This window comes from Hylaeus anthracinus, unplaced genomic scaffold (genome assembly GCF_026225885.1).
Source record: "Hylaeus anthracinus isolate JK02 unplaced genomic scaffold, UHH_iyHylAnth1.0_haploid 11997, whole genome shotgun sequence".
Taxonomy (NCBI): domain Eukaryota; kingdom Metazoa; phylum Arthropoda; class Insecta; order Hymenoptera; family Colletidae; genus Hylaeus; species Hylaeus anthracinus.
Window position 1 is genome coordinate 2,176,799 of NW_026534344.1, and position 19,100 is coordinate 2,195,898.

A 19,100-nucleotide genomic window follows, 5' to 3' on the forward strand; every position below is an offset into this window, starting at 1 on the left:
TTTACGATAAAGCAGTTTCAATCAAGGATAATTTATTTATATTGGGAAAACTACAAATAAAACAAACTATATTCAATATCAAAGTTTAGTCCTGGACATTTTTAATATATGAAAATAACAAAGTGACTACTAATTATTTTCATTTTTTCGGAAACGCAATTCCGACGACGTTAAGAAAATAATATTTATTTATATTTTAAAATTAAATTACCATCCTTATAAATAACATTATTTTAATAATCACTATAATTATTTTCTTAACAAAATATTCAAACACGAATGTTTAAAGATCGCTAAGATCGACAGCGTCCACTTGTGCGCTAATATTCTCTTCGTTTTGGGTATTTTCTTCAGTTCCTACTTTATTTTCTCTACAAAAATAGAGCTTTGCCCATGATCCAGGTTCAGCTTTCTTCAATTTAATTTCTACTTTAGTAGGAAGCATGTTAGCGCTGCTTTGACTAATATCAACAACCTGTGAAGATAGAATTTTGTACACAATACCTAATTAAGATAATTACTTAAATAAATATTACTTTCACTTAAAAATTTCAAACATGTACCCCTCTTAACTCTAAATCAATGGCATATCTTGAATTATCTTCTGCAAACAGTAAATCCACGGATAGACGTATAGGATTTAATTTAATAACTGATTGGTTTGGTTTATATCTTTTTGCAAAGATAGAAACTACAACAAATGTTCCTGTTTGATGCCAATCCAATCTGCATTCTTTTTGTTTACTGGTATTCTGAAAAATAACAAATTAATTTTTATCCAAAAATAAAAGTTTGCAATTATGGATGATTTACAAAGTGTCCATTATTAATTTTAATATACCTTAGAAACCCATGCATGTTTTCCTTGCGTGCACCCTGGTTGTTCTAAGAAAGTAGAGAAGTCTGTAGTTTTTTTTCTACAGCACGACCAATACTTCATTCCTTCATGGAAAATAGGAGAGCCAGGATGATGATTACATATTTCATCATCAGATGCAGGACCATTATATACACCTTTGCATGCATTATTTTTACAACTTTGTCCTATTTCAACTTTAGTCTCAGACACATTCTCTAATTGTGAAAAAGTTAACCCTTTAATTTGTTCTAGCAATGTGGATGAAACAGTTGGTGTAATAATAACTTGTGGAGTGTCAAATGGAGGCCTTTCTAAGGCAGATCCATTATTAAGAGGAGCAGTTACTTTGATTACTTCATTAGACTTAGATTTATCAACAACAGGTTTCTCTAACTCTGGTGGTTTTATATTCGAATGTTGTGACTTTGTACAGCCTTTGATGTTCAAAAATTCTGTGAAATCTGTACACTTTTTGTTACAACAAGACCACCCTTTATAAGCATCATGAAATACAGGATAACCAGGGTGATGGATACAGTCCCCTGGAAATACAATCACCAAATGAAATTTTGGCATGGTTGGTTATCTAACTATTTAGAAAATAAATAAATTCTTATTTTAACTGTTTTAAGTATTTACATGTTTAAGTGTTTTCCATGCAAAAATTAACATACCTTCCTTATTATCGTCTGGATCAAACTTTTTTCCACAGCCACGATTGTAGCAATGCAACAAAGTTGCCTCCTGCGACATTTTTAACTCTATTCTAGATCATTCAAAAATACAATACGTCACTACAAAGATCAGCTGCACTACTCCACACTACTCCACTAGAGGCTTGATGTTATGTTCTTGCCAACCATGCGACGAGAAGGGGAGATCAGTAGATTCATCCAGAAAGCCCTGGAAAGATCACCGCTCGTTGAGCCGCCTTATGAATGGATCTTAGTGGCGCCATCGATGGCAAAACGCTCAAGTTTGTAGTGAAACTAGTTCCGATCGTTTCTGTGAGATGGCGCCACCGACATCTTTTAATCAATAGTTCAGATCCTTAAAATCCAGAGGTCACTTACAGTTACACTCATTGCTGCTTCCCCTCAAAGTCGACAGAGTGATGAATAGATAGTTTTGGATAGTTTTGTGTCATTATCATATGACATTTATCAGTAAACACCATGTCATTAATTGACGTCCCAAACGGATCGAATGAATGTCTATAGTTGTATATACTTTACTTGGAAAATATACCTAAGGATACACAAAAGGGAAAGACTAAGTGCCTACATATAATATGAAGTATAACCTATAAAATATAATACTACTTAACATGTTAGCAGTATAAGGCGTTCCTACAGTCATGGAAATTCAAAATATATTTCTAATATTTTACATGATTTTTACTATAGAAAACAGTTGTAAGTTCATCATATGAAATTTCTACTACTCTTCATCGTACAACTAATTTTAGTTCGCTGATTGGTAAATACGTTGTTGTAGATGGTCTTCATAGAAACTTAAAGTATTATGAAACCCTTCATTCATCTCATCTTCAACATAAAATTATAAAACGGGGTGTTCAACACAGTTATCATCCTTATAACAAAATAAGTGAATTAGAATTTTATTCTCATGGCAGGTAAGAATATTATCCCTAAATTGGTATAAAGTAATAGTCCTTTCACTTAGAAAAAAAAAATTATGTTTTTTATTGACAGATCCTTTCGTTTAATTTTAACACCACGAAGAGAAGTCATTCATTCTAAGTTTAAAGCATATGAAGTCAATGGGGATGGAAAGGAAAGAACTGTACATTTAGGTAAAATAATATAAGTATATATGAATGTATATTTTTATACAACTTATAATGTACTTATAATGTATTTTTTTTTTAAGATCATGAAAGTTTTTATCATGGACGTGTATTTGGTGAAATTGATTCTCATGCACAAGTACATATTGACAATGGAATTCTAACTGCCACTATTACAATTTCTGATGAAACATATCACATTGAAGTATGTAATATTTGTTTTTATTTACTGCAACACCTTTTTGTTGAAATAACAATTCATAATAAAACATGTTATCTACTTCAGCCCTCTTGGAGACATTTACCTCACTTAGGAAATGAAACAATGATTATCTATAAATCGTCAGATGTTAAACTTAGTTGGGAACATTTTCAAGATGGTGAAGGACACACACATGGTGTTCCAAAAACCTGTGGATATGTAAAAGAAGAATTAGGTTGGTTATTGCTTTGTGTAGATGATTTCATTGAACAATGTTATATTATTATGCAAAATTTATTATATAGACATACCAATAAGTGATGAGAAACGGATAGAAGAAGAATCTGATACACTTTCTAGAACAAAAAGACAAACAGAAACCTATGAATACACTCCAACAAAAACTAGATGTCCTTTATTACTGGTTGCGGATTACCGTTTTTATCAAGAAATGGGAGCTAGTAGCACAAAAACGACTATTAATTATTTGGTAAATAATTGGTTTTGTTGCTGTAAATAATTGACATTTCATTACTAAATAAGAATGTTTCTATACTTCATAGATAAGTTTAATCGATAGAGTACATAAAATTTATAACGATACTTTATGGCAAGAACGGCAAGAGCAAGATGGATTTAAAGGAATGGGATTTGTTATTAAAAAAATAGTAGTTCATAGCGAGCCAACTCGTGTAAGAGGTGGGGAAATACATTATAATATGGTTAGAGAAAAGTGGGATGTACGCACGTTACTTGAGGTAAAAGTTCAGTTTTCTTTATACTTATTAAAAATGCTTATGTTATTGAATACAATTTATGTAAATGATATTCAGGTATTCAGTAGGGAATATAGTCACAAGGATTTTTGCTTAGCACATTTATTTACTGATCTCAAATTTGAGGGTGGTATATTGGGATTAGCGTATGTCGGATCACCGCGTAGAAATTCAGTAGGTGGAATCTGTACACCAGGTACATGAAAGAATTTTTTGCTTCGCCAAAGTACAAACGCTGTACTAAATCAAATTGCATTTAATATTTTTGTGTTAGAATATTTCAAGAACGGTTACACGCTGTATCTCAACTCAGGATTAAGTTCTAGTAGAAATCATTATGGGCAAAGAGTAATTACAAGAGAAGCTGATTTAGTCACTGCACATGAATTTGGACACAACTGGGGTTCTGAACATGATCCAGATATTACAGTGAGACTGTTATTTCTACTCATTTCTAATTCAAGAATTAAAAAAAGGAATAATTAAATAACCGAATTTTGTTAATAGGAATGCAGTCCAAGTGCTAGTCAAGGAGGGTCGTATTTAATGTATACTTATAGCGTTAGTGGATACGATGTGAATAATAAGGTATATTTAATAAAAAAATTATATAAAAAAAAGATATAACGATATTAAAAGAATACTCATTATTAACTGTTTATGGATCAGCGTTTTTCGCCGTGTAGTTTAAGATCCATTAGGAAAGTTTTACAAGCAAAGTCGGGTCGCTGTTTTTCTGAACCGGAAGAATCGTTTTGTGGTAATCTTCGAGTCGAAGGAGACGAAGAATGCGATGCAGGATTATTGGGTACAGAAGATAATGATGCTTGCTGTGACAAGAACTGCAAACTTCGTAGAAGTCAAGGAGCAGTTTGTAGGTTAGTATCTATGTATGTATTATTATGATATATGTATTTCTGTTCACAGTTTTAAATGACATTTAACGTAAAATATTTGTTTAGTGACAAAAACTCGCCCTGTTGTCAAGGTTGTGCATTCATGCCGTTAGGTGTAAAGTGCAGAGATGCTCAGTATGCTACTTGCGAGCAAGAATCTCGCTGCACGGGAGCATCTAGCGAATGCCCGAGATCTCCACCAATGAAAGATGGTACAGGTTGTCTTGAAAGAGGTCAATGTAGACTTGGCAAATGTGTACCGTATTGCGAAACACAAGGTCTACAAAGTTGCATGTGTGATACAAGTATGCTTGTTATTTTATGTGGTTAATTTACGCGATGTATCAGGTACGATATGCTTTCATATTACATTTTTATTCGCAGTTGGAGACGCGTGTAAAAGATGTTGTCGCATGAGTTTGAATGAAACTTGCTTCCCCATAGATCCACAGGATATTTTACCTGATGGAACACCATGCATTCAAGGATTTTGTAATAAGGTAATATTACTCGAGACATAGTATTAAATTTTATAGATAAAAGTATGAAAGTTAACAAATGCTTTCAGGGTATTTGCGAGAAAACAATTCAGGATGTAGTAGAACGATTTTGGGATATAATCGAGGACATAAATATTAATAAAGTTATGCGATTCTTAAAAGATAATATAGTGGGGGCTGTCATAATTATCACTGCCATCGTATGGATTCCGACAAGTTGCGTCATTAGTTACATCGACCACAGACGCGTTAGAGAAAGCGAAAAGAAATGGCGTTGGAAAAATACAGATGAGCTTATTCATCCAGATGAACAAAGACAAGTCATTTATATAGGTGGACAACGACAAAGGATACAACAGGTTACACAACAATAAGTATTTCATTCATGTATATATTTACACAAGTGCTATACCTAGTGATAATTCTAGTCCCAAATACTTCTATATTACATATGTTTTCATTTTTTATGTTCATATGTAAACAACATTTTTGACAGAAGTAAATAGTATTATTTTAAAGATAAATATGTACAATAATTTATGTAATTTCTTCCTTTGAAGTATTATATAATTTTATATATATTTATATTATGTTTTATTTATAAATTGTACAAAAATAAATACAGAATTTATATACGAGGTTGCAGTGTAAAATAATGTACACATCCTTTTCAACTAATTCTTGTTGAAGAATATTCACATACATACTAAAACAGATCAACTGGTTTTGTCTATACACAGACTAAATAACACTAGAGCTTAAACATCGATGCATGAAGATTCTTATAATTCTTCAGGCAGATCTCTTGATTGATAACAAAGGTGATGACTTTCTCCTAAATATTAAGAATTAATCTTCTCCTGTGTACAGGAGGATATATAATAATCTATTTTTAGAATATAGTAATATTTGATCCATTATCAAGAATCGAGGTTCTCAACTCGAATATATCGTTCACCTTTCTAAAAACACGTGCATGGCTTCTGGTGCTAACCAGTGCTAACCTCTCCAACATTTCGTTACGTGTCTTCGATGCATGAGGCATGACACCTTAAATCGATAGTTGCATCAGATCAGGACTGATCAGAACCAGCCGGTGCTGAATATTTCGCGAAATAGTTGTTGACAGTTCCTTGAATATGACAGAAAAACTTCCGGAGTCTATAAATTTCCCAAGGGAAGAGGAGATAGTTTTGGAATTGTGGAAAGAACGCAATACTTTTCAAAATTGTCTGAAGCAGTCAAAAGGAAAACCGAAATATGCGTTCTACGACGGTCCACCTTTTGCCACTGGACTACCTCATTATGGTCACATACTCGCAGGGACGATAAAAGATATTGTGACAAGATATGCTCATCAATCTGGTTTTCACGTGGAAAGGAGATTTGGTTGGGACACTCATGGCTTGCCTGTCGAATTTGAAATAGATAAGACTCTGAATATAAAAGGTCCTGATGATGTTGCTAAAATTGGAATAGCAAACTATAACAAGGAATGTAGAAAGATCGTGATGCGGTATGCAACAGAGTGGGAAACAGTAGTGAGTAGAATTGGCAGATGGATAGATTTTAAGAACGATTACAAGACCCTCTACCCCTGGTACATGGAATCTATCTGGTGGATCTTCAAGGAATTATATAATAAGGGTCTTGTATATCAGGGTATTAAAGTAATGCCTTTTTCTACTGGTTGTAACACACCACTATCCAATTTTGAATCAGGACAAAATTACAAAGATGTTGTTGACCCTTCTGTAGTTGTATCTTTTCCCTTGGTGGATGAACCAGCTATTTCTATTCTTGCTTGGACTACCACTCCTTGGACTCTACCTAGCAATTTAGCACTTTGTTGTAATCCTAATTTCGAATATGTGGAAGTTAAAGATCATTCTTCTGATAACATTTATATTATATTAGAGTCAAGTTTAGAGCTTATATATAAATCTCAAGATTTATACACTGTACAGGGTAGAAGAAAAGGATCAGATTTAAAGGGAAAGATATATAAACCCCCTTTTCCATACTTTCAACATTTAAGAGAAAAAGGTGCTTTTGTAGTACTAAACGATACATATGTTACTGCAGAGTCTGGTACAGGTATAGTACATCAAGCTCCCTATTTTGGTGAGGATGATTATCGATGTTGTTTAGAAGCTGGTGTTATAACAAAAGACCAGGAAATTATATGTCCTATTGATGGCTGTGGACGTTTTGTAGAACCAGTCATTGATTTTGCTGGAAAATATGTAAAAGATGCTGATAAAGAAATAATAAAATATCTTCAAACAAATAAGAGATTAGTTCATAGCAGTACCAGTAAGCATAGTTATCCATATTGTTGGAGATCTGATACTCCATTAATTTATAAAGCTGTGCCTTCATGGTTCATCAGAGTAGAGGCAATAAAGGATCAACTCATAGCAGCCAACAGTAATACTTACTGGGTACCGGATTCTGTTAAAGAAAAACGATTTGGTAACTGGTTAAGAGATGCACGCGATTGGGCCATCAGCAGAAATCGTTATTGGGGTAATCCAATCCCATTGTGGGTATCAGATGATGGACAAGAAGTTGTATGCATAGGAAGTATGGCAGAATTGGAAAAATTAACCAACACAAAAGTAACAGACATTCACAGAGAAAGTATAGATCATTTAACTATACCCTCAAATCGACCAGGCTATCCACCTTTAAAACGTGTACCTGAAGTCTTTGATTGCTGGTTTGAATCTGGATCTATGCCATATGCACAAATGCATTATCCTTTTGAACATAGGAAAGAATTTGAAGAGAACTTCCCAGCTGATTTTATTGGAGAAGGTATTGATCAAACGCGCGGATGGTTTTATACTCTATTAGTTATATCAACTGCACTTTATGGAAAAGCTCCATTTAAAAATCTTGTTGCCAATGGCTTGATTTTGGCATCTGATGGACAAAAAATGTCCAAACGTAAGAAAAATTATCCAGACCCTATAGAAATTGTTAATAAATATGGAGCAGATGCTCTGCGTTTGTACTTAATTAATTCTCCTGTTGTAAGAGCTGAAAATTTACGATTTAAAGAAGAAGGAGTTAGAGATGTTATAAAAGATGTATTCCTACCTTGGTATAATGCATTCAGATTTCTAATGCAAAATATTGAACGATTTGAGAGAGAAGAAAAAATTACTTTCATACATGATGAAACTAAAAATGTACATTCTAATAATATCATGGATAAATGGATTCTATCTTTTACACAAACATTATTAGAATTTGTTAAACAGGAAATGCAAGCTTACAAATTATATACTGTAGTACCTCGTTTGGTAAAGTATATAGATAATCTTACTAACTGGTATGTAAGAATGAACAGGAAACGTATAAAAGGTGATGGTGGTATAACTGATTGTCAGCAAGCATTAAATACTTTGTTTTCTGCTCTTTATACCATGGTGCGTATTAATGCACCCTTTACACCATTCTTAACAGAATTTATGTTTCAACGTTTAGTGAAAATCCTACCATCATCTAAAACTAATATGGACAGTGTTCACTACCAAATGATACCAGAGTCCTGTCCACAGTTAATCAATGAAAGTACTGAAAAAGCAGTATCCTACATGCAAACAGTAATTGAATTAGGACGTGTTGTAAGAGACAGGAAAACTATTCCTGTGAAATATCCATTACCAGAAGTCATAGTAATTCACCAAGATGCCAAAGTTCTAGATGAAATAGTCTCTTTGAAGTCGTATATCCTTGAAGAACTTAATGTAAAGGAACTCACAGTTACTACAGATAAACAAAAGTATGGTGTTGTATTGAGAGCAGAACCAGATCATAAAATACTTGGAGCACGCCTTAAGGGAGAATTTAAATCTGTTACACAAGCTATTAAAGAGCTTACCGACGAACAATTACAAACTTTTGTCGCAACAAAAGAAATTATTGTACAAGGTCACAAATTAGAAGAGCAAGATTTACGTTTGATGTTTAGTTTCACTGGACCTGCTGCTGAACAACTATCCAAGCAATATGAAGCCCATAGCGAAGGAAATATTTTAATTCTGTTGGATGTTACTCCTGATGAAAGTATGCATAATGAAGGATTAGCAAGAGAAGTAATCAACAGGATTCAGAAACTGCGGAAGAAAGCTCAATTGGTTCCATCGGATGATGCAATTGCATATTATGAAATCCAAGACAAAGATAGTAATTTAGCAAAAGTGATTGTTAGTCATAAAGATTTTATCGAAACTGCAACTAAAACACTGCAAGAAGATATATCCACAATGCCAAGTAATGCAAGTGTAATCATAGAATCAATGCAAAATGTTAAAGGAGTAGATATGAAACTCGTTTTAACAAAAATTATACAACAAGATCAAAATAACAAAACGGATGCAGAAACTTTGTTAAAATATGTAAATGTTGAGCTTATAGATATAAAACCACGATTTGGAGCAACTAGTTGCTTAGGAACTATTTTACTAGAAACTCTGAAATCACTAACTCCAATTTCATATGAACAATTAAAGCGTGAAATTGAATTAATATTTGGAATTTATAATTATCCTTACGACTTATATATTAATGATAAACTGATGTTAGAATTACCTGATATTTCGTCATTGCATCAACAAACAATAAGCGTAAGAAAAGCAGGTTCGCCTACAACTCAATCATCTACAGCATTAAAATATCCAGTTTGTAAATTTGTTAACATCGATAGTACTGTAGGAAAGGGTACCATTCTATTAGAAAATCCAAAACAAAACTTTAATTTAGATCGCGTAATGTTAAAACAACAATTACATCTTTTCTTTGGTAAAGAAAATATTTCCGAATCTTTACCTACAATGTTAAGTGAATTACATGGAAAAACATTGCAACTAATTTAACATTAATCTAAGAAATAAATTTTATTTATTTGGTTTATTTGATTTATTTCAAGGTTAAATAGTTCCATTAAAATCTGAATGATGGTCGAGTGAAATACGCTACAAACCTAGCTTTGTCTACAAAGTATTTACTTATTTATTTAACATAAAAGACTTTGTAAGTCGTTATTTATGTTTTCTGCAAAAAACAATATGTAACTAATTGTTTTGTACGATTGAAAAGTAATAAATGATTATTAATTATACAATTCTCATACTACCGAATTCGTACTCCAATTCCAATAAATTCAGATGAGAAATACATTTTTATGTACATTAACTTAATCCACAGACTTGGAAGTATACTAATGCAAGAAAACATCGAATAAATTTATTCACATTTATTCATTTATTCACATTCAATAAAACAATTGTAATGATATTTTGTAATTACAGTTTTCTACAAACTACTATAGTACAGTGAATTATAGAGATAATTACGTATCACCGTTCTTGCCGACATCCTTTGCCAGAGATAGTAATGAAATTTCTTTTTGTGGAAGTAATACGAATTGTACCTTGTAGCAAGGTACAACTATGATGATTTTGAATACATTGCGAATTATGTGTATATACACTAATAATTTTTGTAACGATGAATATAATGGTGCTTAAAAAACAAATTATCTTTATATGAAACTTTCATTCGAGAATCGTGTTTCAAAAAGTTTATAAGAGTGTAATTTTTCGCACAAAAATTAAACGCGCTTAATTCTAATGCAGATTGCAACTTATAATTTAATAATCATATTTAGCTTATTTAGATTTAAGTCACATGTGCAAATGTACATGGTGTAACTTTCAAATCCAATCAAACAATTACAAACATGTAAACGTATAACAAACGTTTCCTTGAAAGTAATATAATACAGCACCATTGTAACCATAGTATATAGTATTTATTATAAATAATTCAACAATCGAATAATATTTACCAAATATTAATTTCACAAATATATCTGAATGAACAAATGTTGACTAGTTACTAAACGAATTGATTCTTTAATACGAATGTAATGTCACAATATACCTGTTTCCTTTTCCAGTTGTAGTGTTAGGTTAACCGAAGAATACAATTTTTCCAAACATATAAATTAATTTTAAACTTAATGCATACAAATTCATTTCAATTGAAATGCAATCATACCTAGTTAGGCGGATCTCATCTCTTATTCAAATGAATTAATTTAAACCATTGGTTAGAATCACAATAGCCCCTTATGATTTTTTTTAACGTCAGGAACAAGTGTCTTGAAACGATATCAATGTTACAAAATTATGTTTCAAAATAATATCTTAAAGCGTTTCCCACGAAATGTAATTCAAATTTACTCTATGTTTCTAATGTTGTCTTGATCAAGAAAGAAGTGACTAAACAACGAAACAGTAAAAATTGCGGTGAGCGCGTATAATGCAAGAGTAGTAGTTGCAGTAAAAAGTTGAGCGCAATGGTATAAAGTATACCAAGCAAGACCTATTAGAAGAGTCAGAATACTGACTAAGAGTCTACTTAAATCCCACTCATTATGAACTGAACTAATTTCTCTAGCAACAGGTATATCTGCTAGTGTTGCAGGTATATTTGAGAATGACTGAGGAATAAGATAAAAAGTCGACGAGTTGTCTAGCGTCGACGTTTGAGATGGTACAGGGTTTGGTCGAGGCTGGTGTATCAAACAGTGAACGACGCAGTTGTTATATAAACCACATCGCTCTAATGTGTGACTATCAGGTTGTAATACACGACCTTTAAAAACTAAACGCACCAATTTCTGTGCTTCAAATTCTATTTGAAAATGCCTCCTGTAAAATACAAAAATCTATTATATATTTACACATTTCATATGTTTATATATAATTTATAATATTAAATGATAGTAACCTTTTAAAGTCTCCAAGCAGCTCTTTAAGGCTACCAGTAACAACCTTTTGATCATCATTTATAAACTTAAGTTTTATACTAATTTTGTTAGCATCATTTATTGAAAGATTTTCTGGTTGCTGTTCTACACTATCAGTACACGTTGATGCTGGTATATTTGTTTCCTTGGTGTCCTCTATTTTGGTTTGTCTTTGCAACAAAGGTGTACTATCATTATTAAATGAGTCCATGGTTTTAATAAGTACTTCTTCTGTTGCAGTTGCTTCAGACACTGTATGTGTTTCAGGAGAAATTTCTCTGTTTGTGTCTATTAAGACAGACAATTAGTAAATCTGATGTTCTAATTATTCTTATAGAAATATTCTTAGATGAGACATGTCACCTGCAATGGATGATTCAGGACAACTTTGCAAAGTATCACTGTTGTCTTCAGCAATTGGTTCTACAGACTCTTCCTCTGATATTTCTAAATTTGAAGGCCGATTGGCAATGCTTGCATTCTGATTAGATCGGAGTTCAGTGATACGTGTGAGTGTTCGAGGAGTAAATATAAATACTGTGCGTATTAATGGTTGATCTACAATACTAGTAGAACACCAGGCAAGCCAGCCTACCAAGAGGACAAGTACAACGATAAAAAAATTTGTAACTTCGTCTCCAACACCCTCAATAAGAGTCATTTCTACACTTCGAGATTAACCTGTGTAAATAAAGTAAACATACATAAATAATAAAACAACATTAATACGATACACTAAGTAAAAGTAACAAATCTTCACATATGTTTGACAGCAATATGGATGTCTTTGTATTTGTAATGCATGTCCATATTCATGCATATCAATTATAATCACAAGTAGTAAATTATATATATATTAAAAACAATCGTTTTTCTATTACTTAAAAAGTGAGCAAAATAATAATACTATGGTTTTTTTAACATTTTTCCAAAATGTATTGTTTACAAACAGAAAATTTTGATCGTTTATCAACGATTTCAAGGTGAAATTCAACGTGTTTTTTTACCCACGAGAATCAGTTCAGAGATAAACTTTCAAGATATGATGAATAAGATCCTACGTAATTAAAATACATTTGTATTACTTTTTCAATATTTCCTAGTGTAGCAAGTGAATGTTATTTACACACATCAAGGAAATCTGTGCAGAGATAACGATTTCATATATTTGTCGTTATATCGTAAAGAAAAATTCACATTGCCACAAATCCTTGCTTTCTTCTTAATTGTCAATCACTGTCCTCACCTCAATTTATACGAATTGCAACAGAACAAAATTAAAGCTGCATCAAAAACAATCAAAAGCACTCGTAAAAATCTCATCTACAAATATCTGGAGATGACGCAGATAGTTTGTGACAGACAGCGACAAACGTGAACTAGTTCATAATTAATGAAAACTGAACGTATGCGTGCATGCGAATTCCACTTTCTTCTCAAAGGGAAATTTTCACTGTGCGAATATTTATTCAAAATATTCGTTTTTGCATTGGACTTAATAATAATAAAAAAAAAAAATTACTTTTTAGACAACTGCAATATTATTGCAGGATTACGTGGATTTTACCATTTGGAAAATGTGGCCAATTTTGATTGAAGGAAACTATCGTCAGAATAGTGTTGCGTTGTAATTAAATGAAATTATCGAATATGAAAAATGTTTAGAAACTGAAAGAGTTAAGACAGATTGGCATCCATAGGTGTCCAAGTTTTTTCGCAAAAGTTGGTAGAATGGACCGTCTATCTTGACGATTGTTCCGTGGCGGTATTTCGTGAGTAAAAGTAAATTTTTACAGCTCGAGGTTCGTATAAATATAAATGTTGATCTCAGCCACCTGAACGAATGCGAAGATGCAACGGGAGTCGAGCCGAGTAATATGTACATAAATTTCTGCTGGAAATGCTGTACTTCGACGAGGAATTTGTTGAAATTTATTGAACTGTCTGGCTATTCATGTTATATTTGTCCGACATAAGAATGAATCTTTGTTCGTGACACGTTCTATAAAGTCGGTGAGACGGTGATATTTGGGTCTGCATGATAAACGGGATGGGCTTTTCTACAAGTTTGCAAGGGCAAGCGTCCCACGAGGCGTTGCTCGGCCGTCAGGATGCTGAAATCAAACTTCTCGAAACGATGAAACGATGCCTGACGACTAAAGTTAAGTCGGATCGTGAGTACGCTTCCACGATTTCATCCTTAGCGAGTCAAGGAAAAAAAATTGAACGCAACGAGGATCTCGTTGGTAGTCTGATAGCACAGGTATTTCTTTAGAGTTCATAGAAACATCAATACCTTTCGAACGATTTGCTGGAATATTGGTAATTGTTACAGAGCTGGAGGGATATCATGGACTCCATCGATCAGACTGCTAAGTTAATCAAGCAACAAGCTGATTCAATTGAAGGTATAGTTGTGGAACATATCATGACACTGTGCTCCGAAAGAAGAAGAGCTAGGAAATTATATCAGGAGGAGCAGACATGGTTGAACAATCAGTTTCAACAGGTACATGAATTTTTGGAACAACTGTGTATCTAAATCTTGCATATTTTATTATATACATTTCTATTGTATGCTCTAGCTAACCGACGATGTTACCAGAAAGAAATTGGAATATCAGAAGAGTTTAGAATTGTATAAGTTGATGAGATCCCGCTTTGAAGAGCATTACATTAAATGTAAGCATTTTAATTACTTGTTTATAATTATCTGCTATGTCTCATATTATTTTTTAGCGGGTAGAGGTGGTAGAAAGTTGGATGAAGTAAGAGAAAAGTATCAAAAGGCTTGTAGAAAACTTCATCTTACTCACAACGAGTATGTGTTACTTCTGGGTGCTGTAACAGAGTGTGAGCATGATTTGAGAACGTGCTATCTACCAAGTTTGCTTCATCGGCAGCAGGCAATTCATCAAGAACTCATAACATCGTGGTAAGCATGTCTATCATTGTAGTTTGGAAATATTTATGATGTATTTCGTACTTTTGCATCGTAGATCGCTAATCTAATTTGTGTAAAATCTTTATGCACGCACATAGTTACGTACAAGGTAAATGTCAACGATGATTGTTATGATAACAACGACGATTACGTTATAAATTGATAATATTGTTTTTTATATGATAGGAAGGCCATACTTCAGGACATAGTAAAGTATTCGGACTTCACAACGGATAAGTTTCAAGAGATACATGTGCGAATGCAGAAGGCTGTAGATTTCGTGAAACCTGTAGAAGAGTACAGGGACTTTATAGGAAAGCATAGGTACTTGTTGAAAACTTGCTTTTGTCGCTGTAAATCACTTGAAATGATAGTAAAAGTTTGGTAACGATCGATGCAGAACGCAACCAGCATCGCCGATAAGATTCACATTCGACGAGAACCTTGTAGATGATACTTCGGGAAAATTGTTGCCAAATAAATTGACGGTAGATAATCTGACAATAGATTGGTTAAGAAATCGGCTAACAGAACTGGAGACTTCTCTGAAAGCGACTCAACAGAACCGACAAAATCCTCAGTATCCATCAGAGAATAATACTGATTCTAAGTAAGAACATTATCTTTACACTAAATATATGTATTCTCTTCTCTTGTATTTAAATATTATCTTCTCAATGTTACCAGGGTATCGACTCTGGATTATTCCCGCGAGAGAGAAGAATTACGCTTACGTTGTCAGGAAAAAAAGCTTCAACGACAAGTAGACGTGATTAGAGCTGCATTGAATGAGTTGGGCTGTGAAGAACTACCATTGGGATATGATCTCTCTATGGAGACTTCTTTCACTGATTCGCCAACTATTAGTAAGGTAATTAGAACAATACCGATTATATCGAAAGACTTTAATATTACTATAGATACTATGTACATTTTACGTTTATATACCCATGCTGCGAATGTTTCTCTCAATTGCAAAATCTTTCAATATATTATAACGTTTGTTTTATATGGAAGATTAATATTAGTTAGTACCACTGCCCTTCCAGAAAAGTACAGTTGCAGATATCGGTCTATTTACATTACGAAGAAATCAACGATTTATGACAATATTTAGGTCTCCCTTCAAATCTTTACCGATGATAAACGATACGAAAGATGGAACAGTTAGATCGAGTAGCGAAGGTCCTACTTCAAAAACAGATAATACTTTACCAGTTGTATGTTCTTCCACATATATTATCCGTTTGTTATAGACATAAATATGTTCTATTGCATATCAGCTTGAACATGCTTCTTTTACTATATGTAATGTCGTGCAATTCTAAGAGAATGTATAAAAAACATTTATATTGTTGCCATTAACACTAAGCATGTATGTTTTATACGAAGTGATTGAGTTTGAATACTTTCAAGCTAATATCTGTGTGATAGTGATTTGAACAAATAAATAAATGGACAATTTCGTTTGCCGAGTCGCAGTCACGATTAATTGTAATTTTATCATGTGAAATGTACAAAAATTATTGTAGGCACCATTACGTGGAATTTCTCATATAACAACTAATCAGAAAGGAAATGGAAACGGCGATCTTATGGAAGAAGAATGGTTTCATGGTGTATTGCCTAGAGAGGAAGTAGTAAGTTTACTTGTAAACGAAGGAGATTTTTTAGTACGCGAAACAACAAGAAACGACGAGTGCCAAATAGTTCTATCCGTATGTTGGGATGGGCATAAGCATTTTATTGTACAGACAACAAACGAAGTAAGCAGATGTTTTGCGCTCATGATTATACAATTACGTATGAAGATGACGCACAAACAGGTGTATCGGGTGTACTTGTTTCAGGGACATTATAGATTCGAAGGTCCTACATTCCCGTCAATTAAAGAATTGATCAGTCATCAACGGTTATCTGGTTCACCTGTAACCAGTCGATCTGGAGCAATTCTGAAAACGCCGATCATACGCGAACGCTGGGAGCTTAATAACGATGATGTAAATCTTTTAGAAAAAATAGGACGGGTATGGTGAACTCTATTAGCCATTTGTATTAATCACAATTACTAAATGATAAACAACACATGTATTCCTTAAGGGTAACTTTGGAGATGTATATAAAGCGCAACTCAAAACTTGTAAGACTGAAGTAGCTGTAAAAACCTGCAAAGTAACATTACCAGATGAACAGAAGCGCAAGTTCTTACAGGAAGGACGAATATTGAAGCAATATGACCACCCAAACATAGTAAAACTTATTGGAATTTGCGTTCAGAAACAGCCTATCATGATTGTTATGGAATTGGTGCCGGGTGCGTTAATTCAATTAATCTATTTATAATTTTATTTGAAAATTTTTTTTTATCATGGAACATTTTGTTTGCTAACACGGAATCAACACATACGATAGGTGGTTCCCTGTTAACTTACTTGAGAAAAAACGCTAGTACCATTACGCAACAAGAACAGCTCCGCATGTGCAAAGATGCAGCGGCAGGTATGCGCTATTTGGAATCTAAATACTGTATTCATAGAGACTTAGCAGCCCGAAATTGTCTCGTAGGTAAATGAACAATATATTTCGTTACAAGAAACATACAGTTTCCCTTAACATGAGAAAACATATAGTGAATGATCTGTCGAATTTCAGGATACGAATCCATAGTAAAAATTTCAGATTTTGGAATGTCGCGAGAGGAAGAAGAATATATAGTTTCAGATGGTATGAAGCAGATTCCAATTAAATGGACTGCGCCAGAGGCATTAAATTTCGGTACATCGCAAAACTTTATGTAGGAATCGTATGTTATAACTTTTATTCAATTATTATTCATAATCACAATACTTATCGTAGGTAAATACACGTCATTGTGCGATGTATGGAGTTATGGAGTCTTGATGTGGGAAATATTTTCTAAGGGCGGAAATCCCTACAGCGGAATGTCAAATTCACAGGCTCGCGAGAAAATAGACGCAGGTAATTATTTTACAACGGCAATTTATATCATTTTACGTAGAGTTTAAGTGACAGTTTGATCACTATGTATCTTCAGGCTACCGAATGCCAGCTCCAGAAAACGCGTCAGATGAAATATACCGTTTAATGTTACGATGCTGGGAGTACGAGCCAGAGAAACGTCCTCACTTTGATCAGATTTACACTGTCGTTGAGACACTGTCTCAAGCGTATTTGTAAAGTATAAGTTTAAATCGGTACTAATCTGTATCACGAACTACATTACCTTTACTTCATTGTTATACTTATAGGTTATGTCGTACAAATCGTGAAACTGATGCTCAGTATACCAAAATGATTGCTGATACATGGCTTTCTTCGTGCAATTCGCTTATTATTCCTTTTAACTTGCCTTTATTCTTTCTTTTTTTTTTGTATTTGTAATTTTCTCCTTTACCGGCATTCCAGAGTAACTCGATTGTTTTCGATCTGTAAAGCATATTGCATTCAATTTACATGAAATCTCACGTACGAACTGGGCTTGAAATTTTGAAAATTGACTATTGGTACTTCGTGTTTGCCTTGTATTTATATATCATTACTCAAAACAGCGTGTATAATGTATTATGAATCATGTTCATACGTGCCCTATTGTCTGTTTCCTTTTTGTTTTTTATTAATAATTTTGCATTCACATTTCTTAAATTATTTATCCGTCCATGTAACGATTCACTTTCATGTGCTATATAACAAACATAGTATATACCACTAAAATCAAAATTATAATGTGAACTTTCGTTTATTATCATCGCAAAATTTTGAAACAACGTAAATGAATTGACACGTGAATCTCAATATTACCTTAAGAGATGTATGTATATTCTATTAATTTCTTTATTGTCGAGCAATCTTTATGCAAAGCGATGTTTTCATTTTTATTGGCGAGAATTGCGATTACGAAAAATCGTCTACTTATTTTATTACGTTAATTATTGCTGTGCAATATACAACATATTTAACTTTTAAAAATGCACATAATTTACGACGTATTGTAACCACGTGTAAAGATGAAATGTATACGTGCGTAGTATGTATGTACGTTTAAGTGAAATGTATAAGTTGATTTCCGACGAGTTAAAAAAAAAATATTCGGAGCAACTGAACTCTTATATTGTATAATAGAATTGATATATGCTTTATTTCTTGTTATTTTTAATTGAATTTTAAAAAAAGCAATGTAATTTAACGAGAATGATGTATTCTGTCATTTTCAAATACTCAATATTATTTTAAAAATTAATTAATAAAATGTTTGGTATAGTCTTTTAT

General features: G+C 33.0%; 5 protein-coding genes across 10 annotated transcripts; 3 read left to right on the top strand and 2 right to left on the bottom strand.

Annotated features, from left to right (window-relative positions):
• Positions 1-71: 71 nt before the first annotated feature.
• LOC128889760 (cysteine and histidine-rich domain-containing protein morgana) lies at positions 72-1,775 on the bottom strand. The gene is made up of 4 exons (XM_054147709.1): positions 1,534-1,775; positions 842-1,401; positions 564-752; positions 72-475 (listed from the first exon to the last, which is right to left on the bottom strand). The coding sequence occupies exons 1-4, from the start codon at positions 1,610-1,612 to the stop codon at positions 284-286; spliced, it is 1,020 nt and encodes a 339-aa protein (XP_054003684.1). The 5' UTR covers positions 1,613-1,775; the 3' UTR covers positions 72-283.
• A 147-nt stretch (positions 1,776-1,922) lies between these two features.
• LOC128889757 (ADAM 17-like protease) lies at positions 1,923-5,681 on the top strand. Its single transcript, XM_054147699.1, has 14 exons — positions 1,923-2,274; positions 2,357-2,495; positions 2,575-2,675; positions 2,753-2,874; positions 2,956-3,106; positions 3,177-3,361; positions 3,435-3,629; positions 3,705-3,843; positions 3,922-4,076; positions 4,155-4,235; positions 4,317-4,525; positions 4,610-4,848; positions 4,928-5,043; positions 5,112-5,681. Exons 1-14 carry the CDS (start codon positions 2,217-2,219, stop codon positions 5,415-5,417), a joined length of 2,196 nt encoding a protein of 731 aa, XP_054003674.1. The 5' UTR covers positions 1,923-2,216; the 3' UTR covers positions 5,418-5,681.
• Positions 5,682-5,888: 207 nt separating this feature from the next.
• On the top strand, positions 5,889-10,177 carry LOC128889711 (isoleucine--tRNA ligase, cytoplasmic). Its single transcript, XM_054147601.1, has one exon. The coding sequence runs from the start codon at positions 6,183-6,185 to the stop codon at positions 9,927-9,929; it is 3,747 nt and encodes a 1,248-aa protein (XP_054003576.1). The 5' UTR covers positions 5,889-6,182; the 3' UTR covers positions 9,930-10,177.
• Positions 10,178-10,294: 117 nt separating this feature from the next.
• Positions 10,295-13,259, bottom strand: LOC128889716 (transmembrane and ubiquitin-like domain-containing protein 1). 4 transcript variants are annotated; one of them, XM_054147615.1, is made up of 4 exons: positions 13,116-13,259; positions 12,233-12,550; positions 11,851-12,157; positions 10,295-11,771 (listed from the first exon to the last, which is right to left on the bottom strand). In XM_054147615.1, the coding sequence occupies exons 2-4, from the start codon at positions 12,528-12,530 to the stop codon at positions 11,297-11,299; spliced, it is 1,080 nt and encodes a 359-aa protein (XP_054003590.1). In that variant the 5' UTR covers positions 12,531-12,550; positions 13,116-13,259; the 3' UTR covers positions 10,295-11,296. The 4 variants fall into 4 exon arrangements, with proteins under 4 accessions (XP_054003590.1, XP_054003592.1, XP_054003591.1 ...); XM_054147617.1 differs by having other exon boundaries at positions 13,000-13,132; XM_054147616.1 differs by lacking the exon at positions 13,116-13,259 and adding an exon at positions 12,955-13,109.
• Positions 13,260-13,450: 191 nt separating this feature from the next.
• Positions 13,451-19,094, top strand: LOC128889713 (tyrosine-protein kinase Fer). Of its 3 annotated transcripts, XM_054147607.1 has the most exons (16): positions 13,451-13,591; positions 13,666-14,132; positions 14,205-14,378; positions 14,455-14,551; positions 14,609-14,804; positions 15,000-15,137; positions 15,214-15,423; positions 15,501-15,684; positions 15,863-16,033; positions 16,346-16,579; positions 16,664-16,840; positions 16,914-17,127; positions 17,226-17,378; positions 17,466-17,588; positions 17,670-17,792; positions 17,869-19,094. In XM_054147607.1, the coding sequence occupies exons 2-16, from the start codon at positions 13,908-13,910 to the stop codon at positions 18,009-18,011; spliced, it is 2,562 nt and encodes an 853-aa protein (XP_054003582.1). In that variant the 5' UTR covers positions 13,451-13,591; positions 13,666-13,907; the 3' UTR covers positions 18,012-19,094. The 3 variants fall into 3 exon arrangements, with proteins under 3 accessions (XP_054003582.1, XP_054003583.1, XP_054003584.1); XM_054147608.1 differs by lacking the exon at positions 15,863-16,033 and having other exon boundaries at positions 13,535-14,132; positions 17,869-18,970; XM_054147609.1 differs by lacking the exons at positions 13,451-13,591; positions 13,666-14,132; positions 14,205-14,378; positions 14,455-14,551; positions 14,609-14,804 and adding an exon at positions 14,903-14,922 and having other exon boundaries at positions 17,869-18,970.
• The last annotated feature ends 6 nt before the right edge of the window (positions 19,095-19,100 follow it).